Source organism: Chenopodium album, chromosome 14 (genome assembly GCF_948465745.1).
Source record: "Chenopodium album chromosome 14, dcCheAlbu1.1, whole genome shotgun sequence".
NCBI lineage: Eukaryota > Viridiplantae > Streptophyta > Magnoliopsida > Caryophyllales > Amaranthaceae > Chenopodium > Chenopodium album.
In genome coordinates, this window is record NC_137847.1 from 22,406,222 (window position 1) to 22,424,001 (window position 17,780).

General features: G+C 33.7%; 1 protein-coding gene across 2 annotated transcripts in view; it reads right to left on the minus strand.

Moving 5' to 3' along the window:
* Nucleotides 1–1,092: 1,092 nt before the first annotated feature.
* LOC145580151 (ABC transporter C family member 2-like) overlaps nucleotides 1,093–17,780 on the minus strand; it is a 34,927-nt gene continuing 18,239 nt past the window's right edge. For both annotated transcript variants that reach the window (XM_081637535.1, XM_081637536.1), the window contains 11 exons: nucleotides 17,246–17,449; nucleotides 16,958–17,056; nucleotides 16,572–16,724; nucleotides 13,703–14,088; nucleotides 10,453–10,633; nucleotides 10,012–10,335; nucleotides 8,494–9,250; nucleotides 7,391–7,512; nucleotides 6,396–6,641; nucleotides 2,880–3,306; nucleotides 1,093–1,362 (listed from right to left, as the gene is read on the minus strand). In XM_081637535.1, coding sequence (XP_081493661.1) covers nucleotides 1,265–1,362; nucleotides 2,880–3,306; nucleotides 6,396–6,641; nucleotides 7,391–7,512; nucleotides 8,494–9,250; nucleotides 10,012–10,335; nucleotides 10,453–10,633; nucleotides 13,703–14,088; nucleotides 16,572–16,724; nucleotides 16,958–17,056; nucleotides 17,246–17,449 — 2,997 coding nt within the window. In that variant the 3' untranslated portion in view covers nucleotides 1,093–1,264. The remainder of the gene's footprint in view (nucleotides 1,363–2,879; nucleotides 3,307–6,395; nucleotides 6,642–7,390; nucleotides 7,513–8,493; nucleotides 9,251–10,011; nucleotides 10,336–10,452; nucleotides 10,634–13,702; nucleotides 14,089–16,571; nucleotides 16,725–16,957; nucleotides 17,057–17,245; nucleotides 17,450–17,780) is intronic.

Here is a 17,780-nt window from a genome sequence, read left to right on the forward strand (position 1 = left end):
GACTGCGTTGCTGGCGCTTAGCTGTCGCAATTAGTTCCTTTTTGTGGGCTGCTATTACGTTTGGAGAGGGGGATGTGAGTCGTTGCGCGGTTGTTTGCGGCTGCAGATGAAGTGGGGTCGGAGGTGGGTATTAACTGGGTTGAGAGGTTCGATGCTGCAGAGTTGTTGGTGTGTTGAGTTGTTGTAATGGGTTTAGAGGTTCGATGCTGCAGAAGAAGAAGGAAGGTTTTTGGTAGTGAGGGGAGGAGAGAGAAAATGAATGAGAAGGGTGACACTGTAATGGTGGTGATATGTTGGTTTTTTGTCTGAATTTGTAAAATTTGGGGGTTTAGAAATGAAATTAAATTGGCTGTGTTGAATTCAATGAAGGAAATGATGATAGGTTGAGTAGAGGATTAAATCGAGAGAAAAAAAGAAAAGAATAGGAGGGAAGTTAGTTAGGTTGGGCCCACAGACGAAAACTTCACCGGATTTTTGAAATGGGTGGTGGTAATGAGAGCATTTATTTAATTTAAGGAGTGATAATTTAAAATAAAAAATTAAACAGGTAGTTAGTTCAAAAATGATTATATTTTTGGGTGGTAATTTAAAAATTTTCCGTTTTTTTTTTTTTTTGTAAAATTTTCTGTTAAAAGACTCGGTCTATATATATTTTTCAATTTGGTTTAGCAAGAGTCTACTTAATAAATTTCATAAATTTGTACGACTTCCAATTTTCATCAATTTAGTCAATAATCTCAGTCTTTATTAGTTCACCTTTTTCTTATCAATCTACCCCCATTTTACCTGCAATTGAAATGTACCGACATTTAAAAGAGAAATTTAAGATCATAGAACATCTTAGATTTTCCATGTCAATAATTTGACTTTCACCTGTTCTTAAGCCTTGGTCAAACAACCCTAACAATATCCATTATGTGTACTTTTTCTTTCAAAAGTTCTTCATAAAAAATGGAAAAATGTTGATTCCATGATGAACAAAATTCATATAAATTATTTAAATTAAGGATAATTATAGTTCGAATTAGCAACAAGCTAAATTATCGTTTACTGATTGCTAATCAAGGAGGTTAATATTCTTAATTTTCAACATATAGTAATTCCGCCGATTGCAATAGAAGATCTTCTATGCTTTGGAGCTACAAAAATGCAGTATTACAGTTTCATTGTCAACCTGTCTATTTCGTAGTTAGTAGACTCGATAAAAAGCAAAAGGTCACAAATTTTGTAAATAATTATACATACAATCAACTCATGAATTTTCTCAATTTTCGACATGATCCCAGTCAATAGACTTGTCTTCAAAATTGTAATGAGGGTGATGAAGCCTACTTCGACTCAATCTATTCATCACTGCAAGACCTGCAAAGAAGAAAAAATCACAAAATTCAGTTTAGAAAAGAATTCGATAGTAGAAATAGAATTATATTCACATAGCATAAAATATATTAATTATTTTTTATTTAGTAAGTTTGACACTCTTAATGATATATGTGTGTCAATAACAGTACAGACATGAAAACCACCAAGCAAATATATTTCCTCCATCCAAACTTGTTATTCGTCATACATTATCTTATTTAGTCATGCATAGCCACACTAACAAGTTCACATACAACTGACATGTAGTTATTATTATGAATCTTGATGTGTGAGACCAAGATATACTTTGTAAGTTCGTATACTAATTGATCTTAACGCTTTTTGAACGTAAGAGTCTAAATAATTGAAAGAAAAAAAAAAAAAAAAAAAACTTAGTTTTATTCATGCATTGCATGGGATCTGAGCTAGTTAAAGTAAGAAAAATTACATAACTATGTGTTGGATATGAAAACTAGACAATGTAAATCAGTTCATTGAACTTACTCTATTAATACTATGGTTAACAGAAGACAGTGCAAACGGGCAACTAATCCCATCTTTGGCTATGACCATCAAAAAAAAAAAAAAAAAAAAAATCAAATTAAATGACATAATCAGAGCAAGGTAGACATATCTCTCAAGTTCCTAAAATCTCGACATCTATGTTAACCTAGTTACCTGGTCAAGGTAGGTATAGATTGATGGAGGTCAAAAGAGGATCACATTATATTGGGCCAATGCGAATCACAGGTCAATAGCAAGTCAATAATGGGTAGGCCAATATTGAGCAAGAAATAATAATGGAGAGAGATAAAATTAAGTATATGTGAAAACAAAGACTATACATGAATTTTTTTTGTAAAGAACTTACATTTTTCTATTTTATTTTTCAATTAAATTGGACTAACAATTTGGCCCAATCCATTAAAAGTCAAGTTCGATTAAAACCCTTAACCTTGATCAAAATCATATATTCATTGGAATAGCCAGAGTTACATCTGCATATATGATTTCATAGATAATGTTATAAGGCAAAATTCTTCAACCCATTTATTATCAATTACATTCCCTCAGTACCATAACTCCGCTAATTTAATTAGTGGTTTTACCCAATATAAAACTGCTTTGAGTTTGTGGTTTTACAAAGCATGAAAATAGTTTCATATTTTTCCACCAATGAGGGGAATTTGTATTCACCCACAATTGCTAACTCAGTAAGCTGTGAGTCACCAGTCTGTTTATTACACCTGAATTAGTGGTTTATTATTTTGCATTTATCATAAACATGTTAAAAAAAAAAAAAAAGGTCAATTTACCAAGAGTTCCATAAAAAAAAAATAAAAAAAAAAAAAAGAAAGAAAAAAAAGACAATACGTAGAGAGTTTTTCTGTAAAACAAGTGTATTTGAGGAATTTAGTAATGTTTTAGGCTTTTAGCACATTCTTGAGAAGTCATTAATTCTACGTAGAAATTAACTGTATTATATTGGAAAATGATATTAAAAAAAAAAAAATTACCTTCAACAACTTTATATAGAGACGACCACCATCTATCTCTAGGAACTTGGTATTGCTCGAGAGTCTCCTCAATAGCTCTGTCATGCTTTCCTTCCAAGACACCCTGTAGCGTAATGACTGCATCCTTTGTCCTCCTCAGAATGTTATCCTCATCTTCAATCTCCAACTGTTGAAGGTCATTCTGCGATGATGTTAAGCTAACACCAAGGGCAAACTGAGCTGCTGCTGCCCATCTTGAAGATGCCAACCACCTCCTTTGCCCATCTAGCCCATTATCATCTCCAGTTGTTGACCTATTTTCAACTACATCTTTACGTACAAGGCTGCGCAAATATTGAGCATTTGCAGCTCCAGTACTTTGAACCATCTTGGAGAAGGCACTTTCTTCACTTAAGAGAAGCTTCTCTGGGGTATCATATTCAAGAACCTGAAAAAAGATTATGATATAAACCAACTAGTGAGAAGTGAACAAAATTTAAAAACTGAAATAAACAGAGTTTCATATTAGGATATCAGAGTGAAAATATAAGTTAATTGCTAAAGGAGAAAAGAGAGAGAGAGAGAGAGAGAGAGAGAGAGAGATTTGTATTTAACATCATCAAAAGAATTTAACAATTTCCATAGCATTATGACTGTATCGTTACCAATTCTTCACACATTACTCTGCTCGCCTAAGAAATTCCAAGTAGTTTGTCCATAGTATCCTTTCCCACTGCAATTCATATACACTAGCCTAAGGAGGGGTCTAGGGGTGTTCATTACAAAACATTTAGTAATTGACCCCAAATAAGAATAGGCACACATTATATCCTCATTCTTCATCATTACATGGTATGAAGACAACAAAAAAATATTCTTTGCAAAAAAGAGCAGTTCTCAATAACCAAACAACATGACTGCAGATTTCATAGTTACCTCCATCAACTGCCGAACATATGTTTTGTTTTTGTCAGAGAGTTTGATTTTTAATACTCCCTCTACTTTTGATTAATTAGTAGGGTACTCATAAAGTTTACAAGGAATTATAGGGTGGGGACCAATGTGGAAATTTTACATTATAAAATATAGCTAGTGAAGGTATATTTAATTGTAAGTGAAAAAGAGAAAGAAAAACTAGTGCAAGTGGAGTCAAAATGAGAAGAAAATTTAGGTTAGGAGTGAACCCTTACCAAGTATTGAAGTGTGTTTCGAGTAATAAGAAACAGATGAAAAAGGCAAGTGTTGCTTTCAATCAGAAACAGAGATAATAAAAAAAGGAAAGAAAATATGAAAATTGAAGTGCTCTAAGCTTGTTTAACAGCTATAAGGGCCCATCACAGAATATCCCACAAGGACATCTCCTAATATATAAATTGAAAACAACTCTATGACACAAATAGACATGGTTAAAGGCTCAATTATTGGCGAATAAATTGCACGCCTAAAAATCTTTGGCCTAGTTGCATTAGAAATCTTCAATTCTCCAGAGAGTAGGAATGAAAATCTGAACAAATAATACTCTGTACATAGCAAATACTTGTGTATGTTGGAATAGTGTGGGTTTGCCATGCAACCATTTTTAAGTTAAAGCAGATTGTGGTTAGTGGCTTAGTGCTCCTCTTTGCCAATTCAGTTACTGGAAATCTAGATATTTATTTCTTAATTAAAGGAAGTTTTTTTTTTTTTTTTTCTCTGATCTCTTATTTTTTAAAAATCGACCATTCTTTTGTTATTGTTGCTTTCATTGAATATAAAAAATAAAATAAAAATAAATTCTATCTAGTTTCATTACCCCCCTTAACAGTCTCACATTATATTCAAAATAGTTGAAGCCAAGTGCATCAAATGCCTGTACTAGATAAAAAAGAGACTTCTGTTAAGGAGATCTTTGGATGATAGAGACTAGCAGTCCACCAGAGACTTAGGAGATGCTAAGACAACATAAACATCTATCTAACATCTAAACAAATAATTGTGCGGAGATCTCCATAAGCATGTGTCCAATGCACGTGTTCTTTCACCCATATACACATAAATAGCTCATCAAACTCACTCTCTCCATATACCTACTGTGAAGTCTGGTTAGGCTAGCACTCTCCTGACTTGACATAGAAGGAGTGAACTCCTGACCTCTTGAACAATAAAAAAATGCCCCATACCACATAAAGTAAGATTATGTAATTCACTCTAAGATATAACACTTACATGTGATCCAGAAAGAAACTTTGTTCCTAATCAGAGCAACCCACGAAGAGATATAATGTAACAAGAGCTTCACCTTGACCTAGAGAACAGCCATTGCTAGAATGGTATTCTAACGGTGCAAGGCCAGCCTGGATACATTACAGGCTGCAACTAGGGCAGGGCTTTGATTAGTATCAAGCATTATCTAATCTTGTATTTTGAGTAATTCACATATTATGAACAAGGAGTACCAATCCTCCCAAGGAATGTGTTGTTATGCATGTGACATTATAAAAGTGGCAAATGGTCATCATCTTAGCTCAGTTCAAATACTTACCTATTCAGGTTCATTGTAATTAGGAAAATTCCGATCCAAGTCAGAAAATTGTTCCAACCGAACCTTTCCTTTTCAGGTTCACCCAAAGAGTTAGGGGCTCTTCTTCACTAGATTAAAATGAAATACTCCTTATATTCCAAATTTAATACTAACACCAACTTTTGGATAGGGTTTTGTGTGATAAGTTGTTGGCTTAGCAATTATACTTTAAAATAAAAGTAGATGAGGTGGGAGATGGTTTGGAAATTCTATAATTGAATGAGAGAGGGACCGAGAATTAAGAGTCTGTAGTTGGAAGGTTCAAGAAAAGGACAACATATGCTCATAAAGTAACCCAAAATACCACTACAAAAAAAGGTGACATTATTCCACAGTACATTGCAGACGGCAGCATACTGGCCCCAATATTACATCCAGGATACTTAATACAGTGTAATACTAACAAAGAGCAAGCTGTCTAGAGTTTCGTAGAAACCAAAACTAGGAACAGTAATAAAACAAAATCTTGAAGCTCTCTGATTAGTTTTATATAATTATTGAATTTTAATTAGTCACACATGCAGTATTTTTATATTTTTAATTCTTGAATACAAATTTTGATTAATCACTTGCTAAGTTGGCAAGTGATGCATGAAAAAAAAAAAAAAAAATGTTTAGCTACAACTTCTTCATTTTGCCTCTCTGAATGTCATTGTCCACTATGTTACTTGGACTCAAGTACCCATGTCTGACACAGGCACGTGTCTAAGCACCTGACTCAGCTATTTTTTGGAAAAATTCCATGATTTTGAACTAAAAGTGAAGTGTTCAAGTGTCGAGAATCCGGCAGGGATATTTGAGGTGAAATGAAGAGTTTGAGTAACATACAAAGATCAAATTTTATTCCATCACCACCCACATCGAATTATATTCCATCACCACCCATATCATTGGTGCTATGTTTAATATGTATAACAGTCCAAAGAAGTTATTAATACAAAATAAGATAAACTAACTAAATGTTAAGAGAAAAATACCTTTCCAGCCTCGAGAAGAAGGATGCGGTCACAGTCAATAATAGTGTTAAGTCGATGTGCAATTATGAGCATTGTACATGATTTAAATTCTTCTCGTATTGTTTTCTGGATTAGAGCATCAGTTCTCACATCAACAGCAGCAGTTGCTTCGTCAAGAACCAAAATCTTGGATCGTCGGAGCAGAGCCCGAGCAAGACTTAGAAGTTGACGTTGACCAACACTGAAGTTTTCCCCAGCTTCAGAGACCTTCAAACAAAATTAAGAATTATAAGATGAAAATATTTTTTCAAATGTATGAAACCAAGAAACATTAAAGGTATACTAAGCGTGTAAGAGATGCAACAACAAAGAAAAGGTAAGATTTTGGATAAATATAGAATCCAATATAGGACTTATAAAGATTCTATCACGTCTTTTGCATTGTCATATACTCTAGAATCCACCTAAGCTCAAAAGCTCTTTATCATGTGATACACAATGAATGGGTCACCGAAACGGCGAAACATACAACTATTACTTTCCACTAGCATATTGAAGTTTGCACTATCTTAAATCCTTTTTCAACCCTCCTCTGTCAAATCTTACCTACATGGCTTCTGATATTGGAAAAAATTAGTTTATGCAAGTATATGATAACAAAAGATATTCTCAAATACATATGAGGTATTTTCATTCAAACAAGCTTATATCATACAGAATAAGTTTCAAAGAAAACAAATTCAAATAAAATAATTTCAAGTTTAGAAAAAATAAGCAGAATAGAACAGAGCCCAAGTGAGGTAATGGAGAGACACAAAAATGTACACTACAAAATACAAGCATTATTGTTTCTCAAGAGTCAAGATATAAACAATTGTACGAAAAGTCATAACAAGTACTAATACTTGTGAAAATTTTGGTTATAGACACTAACAGTAAAATAAAAATACTTGTAACTTGAAAGTTTGTTCAGTGTAACTCTGTAACACCAACCAAAAGCCTCTTGAAAAACATACCTCAGCATCCAGACCTAAAGGATTCCTCCTAATGACTTCCTTCAAATGGGCCCTCTCCAAAGCTTCCCAAAGATCAGCATCATTATGTTCATTGAAAGGATCCAGATTAAACCTCACAGATCCTAATTATACAAGAATAATTATGATCATTATAGTTAGTAGAATACTCTTAAAAAGGTGCAGAAAATTGGCTTTATATAAAAAGTATGATGATAAAATGATCTTAAGTTATAGAAATGATTTTATTGATGTGTTAACATTTTAAGAAAAGTAATGATCAATATTTAGAAGATATTTTATAAGAAATGCTATGCTTTTGGAAATTATTGCATTTGTGGAAGAACTTGGGACATAAATTCATATATATCTTGGATCCAGAATAGATTTTAAAAAACCAATAACAAAAATAAATAAAGTCCTCTCTTGACTTCTGAGTATTTCTATGGATTGAAGTATTGAACGATCAGGTCAAACCCAAAGTTAGCAGTAAAAAGATGTACACATGTTAGAAGATAAACGACAATATAATTAAAGACCAACGAAAAGGAAGAAGGGCACTATTAGAACAGATATCTTAAAACAAATCAATGAAAAAGACATTGGTGATTCAGAAACAACCTTAGATATGTAAAAGAGAAATTCCAAAGCAATCATGTAAAGGTGGTCAACCCAATTAAGCACAAATAAACATCATTAATGATGATCAAAACAATTTAACACAGATTATCAGATTCATTGCTACTTTCTATGTAGCTCAATATTCAATCATAATCAGAAATAAATAATGAAGTTCCAAGGCCAATTAACAATTCTTCCAAAAAAGAAAAAGAAAAAAAAACATAAAGAAGAGTTTAGGAGGGAAAATTCCCTCCAAAAAAGAACACTGATTTAGCATAGGTATATAGATGTCAAAAAATATTATAATAAATATATAATTTTTATTAACAAGCAAGAATGACTTTCACGTCAATTAAATAGTTTGCAGCACAAGTACAGTGTACCCCATTCACCGCTCAAAACTAGGGTCAGAGACAGCAAAGTTAACCATAGTGAGAAAATTGCAGTGAGAAAATTAACTGAGACCATAACTAAGCGAAACATACCTGAGAATAAAACAGGTGCTTGAGGTATGATTCCCAATACTTTACGTAAATCAGTGAGTCCAAATTTGGCAATATCGTAGTCATCAATTAATATTTTTCCCCTTTCGAGCTCTACAATACGAAATAATGCATTGAGCATGCTAGATTTCCCAGCTCCAGTTCGTCCAACTATTCCAACCTTGTCACTAGGGTGTACTGTGAAGGAGACACCATGCAATACAGGAGGAAGTTCGGGTCGGTAACGTAACACCACATCCTCAAATTTGATAGAACCTGATGAAGGCCAACCAGGAGGAGGTCGGTTACTTTCAATAACAGGAGGGGCTTCAGAAGGCAAATCAATATATGTCCCAACTCGTTCAACTGCATTGAAATTATTTTCTGCAAGACTTGCAAGTCTTAGCACTCCAGTCAACAGCCCTGTGATATTCAAGGCATAACTAAGAAGCAACCCCATAGTAGAGGCAAATGCCTCTTGGTTCTCTGCTCTACCATTCTGCATGACAGCAAAAGTTGCTGTAAGCCATATCATAAGACCCCCAAGTGTTTCCAAACGTATAGCAAGCCAGCGATTTCCACTCATGTTCACTAGAGTGAATCTGATATTGTTGTCCATGGACTTCCCATTGATATTGGCCATTCGGTCATAGGCTTGGTAGGCTCGGATAGTTGCTAGCCCATTTAATGCTTCTCCAAACTGTGCATAAACAGGTGATCTGGAGACTGAATCTAACCTTTTCACCTCTCGTGCTGTGCTCTGCAAAACAAGAATGCAAGCTATTCAGAAGTGCAATTGCAAATTCATCAAGTGGCTGAGCATCTCAGTTTATGCTTATGGTCTGATTGTGATATGGACCACAAAGAATGACGAGAAATTTCCAGCATCAATAAACTTTAAATAATTCTCATGTTACACAATATTGAGAAACTTACTCAGTTACTCAGATGTCAATAGATTAGAACAGTATCCAAATTTGCAGCAAAAAAAAGAGTAACATGATTGAAAATCATAAAGGACAATAACCTTATATTATCAGAGCATGAGTCCTCCATTACACGATATGATTATCCTATTTCATTGTATGGTAATGATTGTGACCATTTCATAACAAGAGTTTAAATAAGCAAGAAATTCATGTGATGTTCAGAAATAAAAAATAAACAATCAGGACCAGATTTTGTGTCACATAGGATAGTGCCAGTACTCTATCATCTCAAGTTTATAGATTAAAGATATAGGTAAACAAACATGAGACAACTGACTTGATGATGACTTTTGGAGGCTATAATTAAGGTGAAAAATAAATTCCTAATCAAACATTTAAAAAGCAAGAGGGACTTTATGCTTCAGGTTCATCGAAGAGAGATTTCCAACTCTTTAAGTTGTAGTTTAGGTATCATTAAGCAATGAGAAGAATCCCAGTAAACCACATGATATGAAAGGGTATCTCTTTAAAATTCGAAGACAAATTTCAGAGCCTTTTCAAGATAATAGACAAACCAGAATGCTAGATATACCTGGAAGTATAGATAGGCACCATAGAACAAGACCAGAAGAGGCATTATGGCCCATAGGGACATGGTGCTCACAATTCCAATCAAAACAAATGTTGATATAAGCTGCGACATCATGTTCAAAAACATATTTCCAAATACAGCAACATTTCGATCAATATCACCAAGGTCCTTTGCAAATCTATTAATGACACGTCCAAGCGGGTTGGTTTGGAAAAAAACCATTGGAGCTCTAAGAATGGATTTAAGCATAGCATCATGGAGTCTCTTAGCCGCATAAAGACTTGAAACAATCAACCAGTAAGAATTTAGCAATGTAATCAGGACCTGGACCAAGAAACATTTACAGATGTATTATAAATTGTACCCTTCATATACCGAGTTATGGCCAACCAACAGGAAAAAAATTTATTCATCGAGAAACCAAATCTAACCAATAGTCACCTGACCAAATGATAAAAGAGCATAGACCAGATTGTAAAATCCTGGTCCATATCTGTGGGGGCTGCTCTGATCTGTCCAAACACTCAACCAAGTGCTACTTGAAACTCGCAGAACTTCTGTGAAGACATAGCACATAAGAAGTATCATAACAACCCATGTCCCTCCAAGTGCGTTTTTGTACCTGCAGCATTCAAAAGAGGCAAATTTCTACATATGATGAACCCCATATTCCACAAAGATGAAGAATATAATAAGTAGCAATAGAGCAAAAAGAAGATCCAACTTTAGTTTTATAAGAGTCTACTTGATCAGCTGGTTTAAAAATATTATTGCCACATGCAAAGGAGTGGTGCATTGTGTGGAAGATAGGTCATGTAATACCCTAAATTTTTTAGCATATTTAGTCAACGAATTTTCTAGTATAAACTTTTGAATTTATAACTATTTTCAAATTTATATGTTGTAGTACCCCATCTGTTTTTTTTTTTTTTAATGCATCACTTTCCTATTATGGGTGTTTTTTTTAAAATGCATCACTTCCTTATTTGGTAACATTATACTATATTTTATCATTTCTCTCTCTTACTTTAAACCCCACTTAAATTATTTTATCCTTTCTCTATCCTCCATGGTCCCCACTTATATAATACTCCCTCCGTCCCTTTATTACATGCCTATTTCTCATTTTGCACGGAAATTAAGAAAGTTAAAGATTCCTTAAAACTAATAATTGGGCATATAAATATGCATGTGGGGTTAGAGAGAGATAGAGAGAAAGAAAAAGTGGTTGGGAATTAGGAGAGAGAAAGTATTAGGAATTGATGTTAAAGTACAAAAAAGAAAAAGGAAAAGGGTGACAAATCATCAAAAAGAGAATAATATTGTAAAAAAGTACAACCTATAAATAGAAACAGGCATTTAATTTTGGTCACCCCAAAAAGGAATACAGGCATGTAATAAAGGGACGGAGGGAGTAAAAATATTTACTCTCCCTCACATTCTTTCTCTTTCATAGTCCACATCTAACTTTTACTATAATAAACTATTCACCCACTCACAATATTATATTACTCTCCTAAAACTCCGCGCACCACCAAGTGATGCAAATAAAAAATAAAAAATAAAAAAAAACGGAGGGAATAATAAATTTTATAATTATTATTTTCTATTTTCGGTTTTTTAATTTTTTTTTAAAAAAGCTGATCTCGGATAATTTCCTGGACTGGTTTGAAAACTGATAAAAAAAAAATAATAACAAATTTTGAAATTGGCCTTATCAGTTGGAGCTTGCAACAAACTCAATTTGAATTGAGTCTTATCTTCTGAATATTCTAGAGCAATTCAATTTAAGCTTTCTAAGTTATATATACACCTAAATCCTAAAGCTGATACAATATCCATCTCTTTAAATTTCACCCAAGTCGTCATCCCCGACCGATCTTTCATCGACGAAGGCTACTAGGTGAACGTTTCAGAGGTTACTTACCTTGAGATTACGCATGGTCAAGGTTGGTAAGAGGGTACTCAATTACGTGTGAGGAGACATTAGAATAATCACGTAGCTATGAAAATTTAGTTTACTTCCGAACTTTTTTATTTTCCTTCTAATTATTGTTTTTAAAATGTTTTACAGTTTGGATGTAATGAATATTATTTTTGTCACCACTTAGACCACTTTATTAAATTATTTTCTGTTTTGCTTTGCATTTATTTTCTATGGAAAATAAGAGTAGCAGTAAAACTCCCAAAGTTCGATGGTTGGGTTTTGAAAGTTTAAAAGGTTACTCTTATTGTTTTTAAAAGACTCAAATTTTGGGGGTGTTATAGGTCAAGCTTTTTTCTTTATCATAGGAGCAAAACTCAGCCACATAAAGGTCTTCAATGCATGTTTCTTCAAACATGATCATGCATATCACTGGGTAATCAGTCATTTCATATTTTGACCAAATAACTTTATTGTAATTTATTTCCTTTAAAAATCCTTCTGGAAACCTAAGACAACAGGTACTTAATTATATTACATAGAGCATACAGTATACAAAAGTAAATCTAAAAAGACCAGGATACCAGGTTCCACTGCTTAGGAAGGAAAAAAAAAATAGCCTACATCTTTTAAACCTCAACATTTGTTTGGTAAGAATTTCCCCATCCACACACCTAAACCAATCTAAAACTAGAAGCCAGTGATAGCATGCAAGTGCCGTATCAAAAGACTAGTACCGGAAAATACAGCCACACTCCAGCTACAACAGCTATGCATAAAGAGCTTCTACAGGAATAGCACTGCTCATATCCTCATTATCCAATAACAAAAGAGACTTGGTCTAGGCATCATTTATACCAGTGAGTAAATCCAGGCTCTTCCTCAAGGGAGGGGCTATTTGCAATTTTTCATCAGAAAGGAACTTCAACTAAGGGTAATAGGAAGTGAACCCTAGCTCAACCGAAAGAAAAGGATAAGATTAGAATCATAGAAGTCAGAGGAAATGCTATGAAGGAGGAGGGGAAGGGTAAATTATAGGTTAAGTATGATAACATTCCAGCTAAAGGATATGTACATGTAAATTGAATTGTCAAAGTCATTAATATAATGGAAGCTCAATAACAAAAGTTTCCAACATCTTGATCTAGTCAACTCTTCCCTGTCGTCAAAAAGAAAGGGGGAAATGTACTGGCTTAAGTCCTCCATATCCTTTAGGCAACAATATGGAAAATAGCTCTCCCACAAGATAAACAAACAATGAGATGTGAAAGCCATACACCAGCCCTCTTTACGTTCAGATTAGGACATTAGAGATGGTGAATAAAGATGCCATCTAAACTTATGCACGTGAGGCAACAGACAGACTACCTGCCCTCCTGCACATATTAAAAACCTGCATGTTCATTTGCAAAGCAGAGGAATGTGAATGGGTAAACCTACACTAGTATGCATAATGGACTTGCTCCCCAACCCCATTCGCAACAACATCCAAAAAAGGAGGGGAGAATTTTTTGTGGTTATTGGAGCGTTGGCCAATTAGGAGTATTCACAATACAACAATCATAATTTAAGAAAAAGAAAACAACTGATTAGATGGATGACATGATACCACTTTTTTAGCTAATAATGGTAGGCCAATTTAAGAGCACTAATTATGAAAATCATGGTTCAGACATAATAGATAAGATAACTGGTAAGCAACTGTGTTAAGCCAGAAAAGACATTAAGCAATTGCGTCAGGAATATAAAGCTATAAAAGTCAAATACCTCATTAATACATCTAAACTCACAACACCTGTTTCTCGCTCTTCCTGCTTGATCAGAACAGATTTTGATTCTTTAGGTTTTTGTGGATCAGTTGTAACACTTGTTTTGTCATTTAAATTTCCATTAGCTACAACTTTTGGAGCCTTTTCATCACTGCTCTCAACATCAAGCTTCTCTTCTGAGTATTCTTCCATTTTTCCAGCATTTTCCATCAATTTTTGGAACATTACTCCATTCTCAGACAATTCCTCAAAAGTACCTTCTTCTTTAATTAGACCATCATGAACCAAGATGATTCTGTCAACTTGTGACAAAAAATGCAGCTGGTTTGTGACGAGTACCCTAGTTCTTCCACTAAGCTCCTCCTTGATACACTTCTCGAAAACCTACAGATCATAATAATTTTTTAAAAAAATTAAAAAATAATCAAACCATAACTCAACAGATGAAGCACCAATAATCTACTACGAAAAGGTAGTCATTACTACTTTATGAGATTACAGAAAACAGCAACTCTACTATAATTCTACAAGGAAACACATCTTTCCTAATGCCCCATTCTTAGAAAAAACCTACCTCACCCACTTCCCCACGAGCCTAAACCTACTAGGCCTGGCACCTCCTGCTTTCTTCATCATTTATCTAAAAAACTTTCAGCACTGTGATACCCTCTCTCCCACAAACAGCTCCAGGTTGAGAGAATTGATTAAAGTGACAGGCATTCTTCTCAAAAACAAATAGTGACTATAGAGATAATTCAGGACGATATTCTATATCTAACAAGAAAAGAAAATATCAGTCAGGCAGACACTAGAGATCAGCATTAGTGTTTAAAATAGTGTTCATTATCAATGGGTTAGTGCCTTGGAGTTGGAGGTGTGGCTATTGTAGAGGATGGGATGTTATAGCTTATAATGGCTTGTAAGAGGAGCAGGGATATATTCGCTATGATTTAAATTGGTGGAGGCGAAGGGTGAACTTCAGTTATAGAAGTCTTGAATGTTTTTTGCCTATTTATCTCATCAATTTAAGGCAGGAGTCGCAGGACTAATAATGCTACTTGCTACTTCCTAGAGTGACTTTTAATCCCAAAAAAGGTAGTCCATACATAATGCTTAAGCAAAGATATCACCCTTATTACTTAAACCCATGTTAAACTGAGCTGATGAGTAAGAATATAAGTACTACAGCCAACAAAGTATACCAGTTTGCACGTTATCTCTAGAAAAAGTCCAAAAAGGAGGAAGAAAGAAAGAATAAGGGAAATTTTGTCTAATATCCTAGACAAAGAAAAAAAAAAAAGTCACACAAAATTCCACTTCTTAGTTCCTCTCTGAATTTAATATACTGTTTTCCTGAGCAAGTTGAATAGATCAAGCAACCCAAATTAAACCTGAAACAAGCTAATGAGAAATAACTCATGGAAATTCCAGAAAAGTAAACTTGAAAATCTTAAAAACGATTTTATTGAATTTTGTACATGGCCTAGTGTTGTATGGTGAAGAAAATGTAGGAAAAAATATAATCTTGCAAATTAGAAGATCGGTTTCCTGATTGCAATTAGAAAGATTAACACAAAATGCAACGAGTGTTATTTAGGACTTTTAGGTTAAACAAACCTACAAGCATACACTCAAAATAATTCCAAAATAAACACCAATTTTATCAAACGATATACCTGCCTTTAATTTGGCTTGCAAACAAAGAAACCAAATTAATACAAAAAACATTAATCATAATAAAACGTAAGAATCTAAAATTGACCAGGTCAAACTTTAACCATACTAGGAATACAAATCCTAACCCAAGTAGGATTGGAAACTAATTGCAATCTAACTAGAAATTGAAAACAAATCTTAACTCAAATAAGGAATAAAAAAATACCCTAAAACCAACTAGGAGACGAAAAGCAAATCCTAATCTAATAAGTGATAAAAGGGAAAATGTGAATCATTAAAATGACTACTAAGAAGCTTAAGAAAATGACTACTAAGATATAAGCTTAAAAAAAAACCCCTACTCAAGTGAATCATAAAAATGTGTTTCAAATACTCTAAGCTATTTATATAAGTAATAAACCATAGCAGGCCACCAGTCAACATACATACGCAAGTCGCCAAGACAGCAACCAGGTAGTGAGAAGGGAAATATGGGTGGCAAGGAAACTGATAAGACAGAGGAAGGCAGCAGAATGTAAGAGCAGGAGTAGCATCCTAGGGATTGGTGTAATAATAAGAGAGGGAGGGAATAAGTTCAACATGCAGAAGTGTAATCTGGTTTTGTAGGGGGAAAGATTGTATGCCTCTTGAACAGCTCACTGATTGTTAACCCTTTTTATCTTTCATTATTAATCGAAGAGCCCGTCTTTCTTTATAGATCATGCCTTCTCTCAATTTTGTGTAGTGTTTTGACTGAATTGCGCCTCAGATTTGTTACAATTTAAAATAAGTATAGAAGAATCATGAATGCTCACACATCACCAACAATGATTTGCTGTGTCAACTCATGCTTGTGACAGGACAAAATAACAAATCTGTATTTATTTACATGAGCAGAAGCCACTAAATTCCAACATTCTTCGTTAAATACAGCTGCAGTAATAGAAGACTGACGAAAAAAGCAGGGATAATTATATATTATACACAAGTTTATTACGAAAATACTGGATATTTTGGTTTTGCTTAAATGCCCAGTCAACAAATGAATATTAGCAATCAAAGTTTAGTAAGCTAGTCCAAAAAACTTGTCATATATTAACAAATATCAAAGAGTGTCTTGAGTCTGAACTAATAGATTAATAAAAGCACAACAAACCTCCAAGAAAAAATAGAACCCAAAAAATAAAAACAAGTAGGCACCCAATAATTACCTGGCGACCCACATGTGCATCAAGAGCACTCAAAGGATCATCAAAGATATAAACATCTGATTTGGAATACACAGCCCGAGCCATTGATACCCTTTGCTTCTGGCCACCGCTAATATTCACTCCTCTTTCGCCAATCTCAGTAAGATCACCACCCTGATCAAGAACCAAAAAAATTACATGTATAAAACACAAAAGAAAAAAAAAAAAAAAAAACATACATGTATATATATATATATATATATATATATATATATATATATATATATATATATATATATGTATATATAGTATAATAAATGAAACAATGAATTAATACAAACTGCATGGACAAAATGAAATATAAAAAATATCCAGAAGCATCGATCAAGTGATGAACATAAACTTACTGGAAGCAATTCCAGGTCTTGCTTCAAGGCTGTAACATTGAGTGATGTCTCATATTTTGCAGGTTCAAATACTGATCCAAATAGAATGTTATCGCGTACCTACAAGAGCCCATATTTAGGAGTGACAGAAATTCTTCATAATGAAGCAATTAACAAAAAAACATTAATTATATTTTAACTGATAAAGTAGAGACGACCAGTCCACTTTAGTAATTGAAAACAAGCCCAGCTTCTGAATAGTATCTCTACTGCCAATAAGACAAAAGATAACATAATTAAACAACTCACAGTTGCATTAAATATCCAAGAAACTTGTGGCACATAAGCAACTGTCCCTCTGATGACAGCACTTGTATCAGAAGACAAAGCAGGAACCTCCCCAAGCATTGCAGATATTAATGATGTCTTTCCTTCTCCAGTACCACCTACTATTGCCACTAAGCTTCCAACAGGTATATCCAAATTTATACTGGCTAGTGTGGGCTTCTCTGCCTGAAAAAAATAAATAAATAAAAAAATTCAACCATTTGATATCATTAGGAATGTGACCCACCAGAGCCCAAATATGTTCACAGGACTGTAAGAATATATGTAAGTAATAGATGGTAATTATCAAGCATAAGAACTAAACACACCAAAACAAAACGAAATTCAATGTAGAGTCGCAGAAGAATTGTTGATAGCATTTTTGAGATATTAAAACTTTTTAACTAATTAGTTAAAATCTAATTAAACACGTTATCACTGAAAGCTATAGTTAACATAATTATGGTAAGATCTACAAGTGCAATTTTATTGACTATTTATTACCTTTATTAAGCAT